General features: G+C 34.3%; 1 protein-coding gene across 1 annotated transcript; it reads left to right on the top strand.

Moving 5' to 3' along the window:
• Positions 1 to 123: 123 nt before the first annotated feature.
• LOC109222464 (laccase-7-like) lies at positions 124 to 3426 on the top strand (the record flags this gene model as incomplete). Its single annotated transcript, XM_019386824.1, has 5 exons — positions 124 to 307; positions 729 to 973; positions 1683 to 1811; positions 1912 to 2868; positions 3047 to 3426. Coding segments are annotated over 5 exons (1646 nt in total), but the record flags the coding sequence as incomplete, so codon positions are not given.
• Positions 3427 to 4813: the final 1387 nt, after the last annotated feature.

The raw sequence follows: 4813 nt of genomic DNA, 5'->3' as shown, positions 1-4813 counted from the left end.
CACACACACATGCATGGAACTATTTGTTCTACTTGTTGCACCTCGTCTAATTTGAATAGTTATGAAAAGTGGACAAACGAGAATTTACATTTTAATAGAACTTCTAATTAATTAATTGTTGAGTTTTTTTTTTTTATGATATTGATTGTTTACAGGTGCAAAACCGTACTATAACGAGACTGTGCCGCAGACAAGTGATCACTGCTGTAAATGGAAGTCTTCCTGGTCCAACCATACGTGTAAACGAAGGGGACACCCTTGTTGTTCATGTCTTCAACCTTTCACCTTATAATCTCACTATTCATTGGTAAGTCCTTCAATATTTTAATAGGAAAAAAAAATAAACACGTAGTTTGTTAAAAAAAAAAAATTGAGAGAAAGAAATCAAACAAATAAAACCAACCACTTCTTTTTTGTTTTGTTTTTTGGTTTCATAATGTTACACTCGTGTAAAGTAGTTGATTTTCGTGTCTAAACAATCACAAAAATGCTATTACGTTAACATAAAAAAGTCGATTCAAATATTCAATAATAGTAGTATAATATATAGATAGTCAGTGATCTTTATTTAATATATCTATGGAAACTATCGCTATCAGCACTATCACCCTCCAATTAGTTAAAGAAAAAGAGTTTAACAAAAATAGTAAAAGCAAAGGGAGTTGAACTTAGATAATCTCATTTCATATTCATGGAATGACGTGATTAATAAAAACTAATTAATGCAGGCATGGAGTTTTTCAGCTACTGAGTGGGTGGGCTGATGGACCCGAATTTGCGACCCAGTGCCCGATCCGACCCGGACATAGCTACACCTACAAGTTTAACGTAACGGGTCAAGAAGGGACTCTTTGGTGGCATGCACATGTTTCATGGCTTAGAGCCACGGTTCATGGTGCACTCATTATTCGACCCAAAAAAGGAAACTCTTATCATTTCCCTAAACCTTACAGAGAAGTCCCTATCCTCTTAGGTAATTTCACCTTCTTCAAATTAATTCTTCAATTTCTTAGTATTTTATAGAAATATGAGACTAGAAATATTTATAACTATGAGTTTACAATTTCTTTTTGTTTAAAAGTACTTCATTTGGAATAAAGTTGAAAAATGATATTTGGAATTTGAAATTATATTTGAACATGCATTTCACTTTTTGAAAAGATATTGTAGTTTTGTGAGTGGGAAAAAATAGTTTTTCCGAAATTCTTTTTTTTTTTTGAAAAACTAATTTCCAAAAAATCTCCAAAAACATACAAAATTTTATGGACAAACGAGTCCTTAGTAATTCTTTTGTTCCACTTTATGTGATGCAATTACCATTTGGAGTGTCAAAGAAATTTTTCTTTGACCACTTATTTTTGTATCGGTTAAATATTTTAAATTGTTAATTATTGTGATTCATAGTACTTTTTAAGTAGTTTCTAAATATGTGAATTTTATTTATTTTTTTAAAAAAACTTAAAGATTATGAATTTTCACCGAAATTTAGATATGATTGACTTTTGCATTCTGAATCGCATCACGTAAAGTGGGACGGATGGAATAGTAAGTAGTAACTCATAGAGATATTTTTGCTAATGTATTGAGCTACGTACTGCTACAAGAATTGACAAATATATGGAGTGAAATTTACCTATAGATAAAACTAGCAAATGAAGAAGTATGTTGATTTGTTAATGCAGGAGAATGGTGGAATGCCAATGTTGTGGACGTGGAGAATGAAGGACTAGCCAGTGGTGCTGCACCTAATAACTCTGATGCTTACACCATTAATGGATGGCCAGGCGATCTTTACCCTTGCTCTGTTAATCGTAAGAATTACATACTAATCAGATTTTCTTAATTAATTTGTGATTTTTTTCTATTTTCTCTTCTTGCTAACTTGGATTTTCCGTTTTTTATTTTTATTAGAAACATACAAGTTGACAGTGAAACAAGGGAAAACATATCTCCTTCGTATCATCAATGCTGCACTCAATAACCAGCTCTTTTTTAAGATCGCAAACCATAAAATGAAAGTTGTCGCGGTTGATGCTGCTTATACTGATCCTTACATTACGGACGTAGTCGTCACCGGACCAGGTCAGACGACCGACGTCCTCTTGACGGCCGATCAAGCGCCGGCGTCGTACTACATGGCGGCTAACCCCTACGCTAGTGCAGCCGGGGTACCATTTGACAACACAACCACAAGAGGAATTATAATATATGAAGGTGCACAAACATCAAATCCAATAATGCCAATTTTACCAGCCTTTAATGACACGCCAACAGCCCATAAATTCTTCACCAATATAACTGGGCTTGTAACTGGGCCATTTTGGATCCCTCCACCTCGTAAAGTGGATGAGCACATGTTTATTACTATTGGGCTGGGCCTAACTGCTTGTAATAGACCAGGAAATGCAACATGTGGAGGCCCAAATGGACAAAGATTTGCTGCTAGTATGAACAATGCATCTTTCCAATTGCCTGACAAGATTTCAATGTTGGAGGCATTTTTCCACAACGTGAATGGAGTTTACACTACTGATTTCCCTAACCAACCACCACTGAAATTTGACTACACAAATTCTAATAATAGCATGAATCCTGCTATTATAATGACTACAAAGTCTACTAAAGTGAAGAAAGTTAAGTTCAATGCCACAGTTGAGATTGTGTTCCAAAATACTGCTTTGATTGGGATAGAAAATCATCCTATTCATCTGCATGGATTTAACTTCTATGTCTTGGCTCAAGGATTTGGAAATTATAATCCCGCAGTTGATCGGAAAAAATTTAACCTTTTCAATCCTCAAGAACGTAACACAATTGGTGTTCCAGTCGGAGGATGGGCTGTCATTAGATTCCGAGCTAATAATCCAGGTACATATATAATGCATTCATTAACTTGATATTGAAATTATATTCTTGAATCGATGGTCTATCAGAAATATCATCTCTACCGACACCAGGTAGACCCCACTTATAGGATCATATTGACTATCTTGTTGATTTTTTAGGTGATGATTGATTGTTTTAATTGTTAATTTGGAAATTGTAGGTGTATGGTTGATGCATTGTCATTTGGATGTTCACTTGCCTTGGGGATTAGCTACATCTTTTGTTGTTGAAAATGGGCCAACACCATCAACTAGGCTACCTCCTCCACCACCAGATCTACCTAAATGCTAGATTATTTCCTTTTTATTTATTTTTATTAGGATACCAGAGTGTGATTATATGATTCTTGGTTTGTTTCATTCTTCCAATTGTATAAGCGAGTCATTTGTTTTTCTGGTCATTCTTTGACTTGTTAAACAAACATGGTTGTATTTAGTTATCATCATTCTTTAAGATTTATGTTAAGTGTAATGTATCATCCTTGCCTGAGATTGCTCTTTGATTATGAATAAAGTTACTGTCTTTGGGATTCCTGCTAAACTCGAAGTAGTTAAATTGCTTTCAACTCTCTTTTATACATTTCATTGCCAGATAAACGAAAGCCTTGATGTAACTGGTAAAGTTGCTGCTATGTGACCAAGAGGTCACGGGCTCGAGCCGTGAAAACAGCCACTTGCAGAAATGCAGGATAAGGGTACGTACAATAGACCCTTGTGATCCGGCCTTCCCCGGACACCGCGCATAGCGGGAGCTTAGTGCACCGGGCTGCCGTTTTTATTGCCAAACAAAGGGAAGCTTCGATTTTCTATAGATAAAACTTGGGTGCAGACTAGCAAAAACAGCAGTAGCAAGACTGCATTGTAGTAGTCCACTAAGTATAATTTCACATCAGAATCCAAAATCCAAATCAGCTACTAATTCCACTTCCAATAGGATATGATCATAGAAATTGAATTTCATCTAGGGCCATCGTGCAACATTATTATACTTAAAGAAGTTCTTTTGACATGTGATGATTTCAAAATAAAAGAGGAGAATGAGCTGCCTCTCGAATTCAGAGAAATTTTCTCAAAAACCCATTTTGGAGCCAACTCTTATCCATTTCTACCTTTTTTTCCTTCTCTATACGAACTACAGATTTCAGAGGTGGTCCTTTCAATATGAAATTAATTGAAGGATTCAACAAGGCCACAGGCACCTCAAATTCATCTGTCTTTTACACATAAGAGATCTAAAAAGGTCATTTTCTTTATTTTAAAACTGTAAAGGGGCATTATGTACAAATAGCACACTTAGGAGCATGAACGTGCAAAATTTAATAACCCCTCATGCTTCCTTCTCCTTATTCAAGAATGCAACTCCCCAAAGAAAAACAATCTCTTTTTTAAAAGAGATAATACATAAATTACCCATCAACCTTGTCCGGAAAAATCATTTACACACCTTAACTTTACTGACGACATATGTCCCCCCTATTCTTGTTTGGGGTGAATTTAAGACCACCCTAAATGGTGACGTGGCAAAGAGAGTAGCTTCACTCTCCCAATCTCGCGTGTAAGAGGGAAAAATTTTTACTGTGTGGGCCCCTTTTTCGTTTACTTCTTTTTTTCTTATTTTTTTCTCTTTTTGTTTTGTCTCTCCACCTTTTCTTCTTCCTCTCACAATTGCAAAAATCATTTTTTTTTAAAAAAAATATTTTTTTGTAAAAACATATTTGTAAAAATTGATTTTTTTTTTGTAATAACAGAATTTTTTTTTCAGTTTTTAATAAAATATTTTCGTTTTTTAAAAACTGAAAAAATATTTTCAACAAATTATTTTCGCTTTTGAAAAAAGTTTTTTTTCTTCATTTTTTCAGTTTTTTAAAGATTTTTTTTGCAAAAAATGGAAAAACAAACTTGTAAAAACTAATTTTTTTTTTGTAAAA

This window comes from Nicotiana attenuata, unplaced genomic scaffold, assembly GCF_001879085.1.
Source record: "Nicotiana attenuata strain UT unplaced genomic scaffold, NIATTr2, whole genome shotgun sequence".
Taxonomy (NCBI): Eukaryota; Viridiplantae; Streptophyta; class Magnoliopsida; order Solanales; family Solanaceae; genus Nicotiana; species Nicotiana attenuata.
The sequence above is the reverse complement of the archived record's forward strand: the minus strand, read 5'-3'. Positions and strand labels throughout refer to the sequence as shown.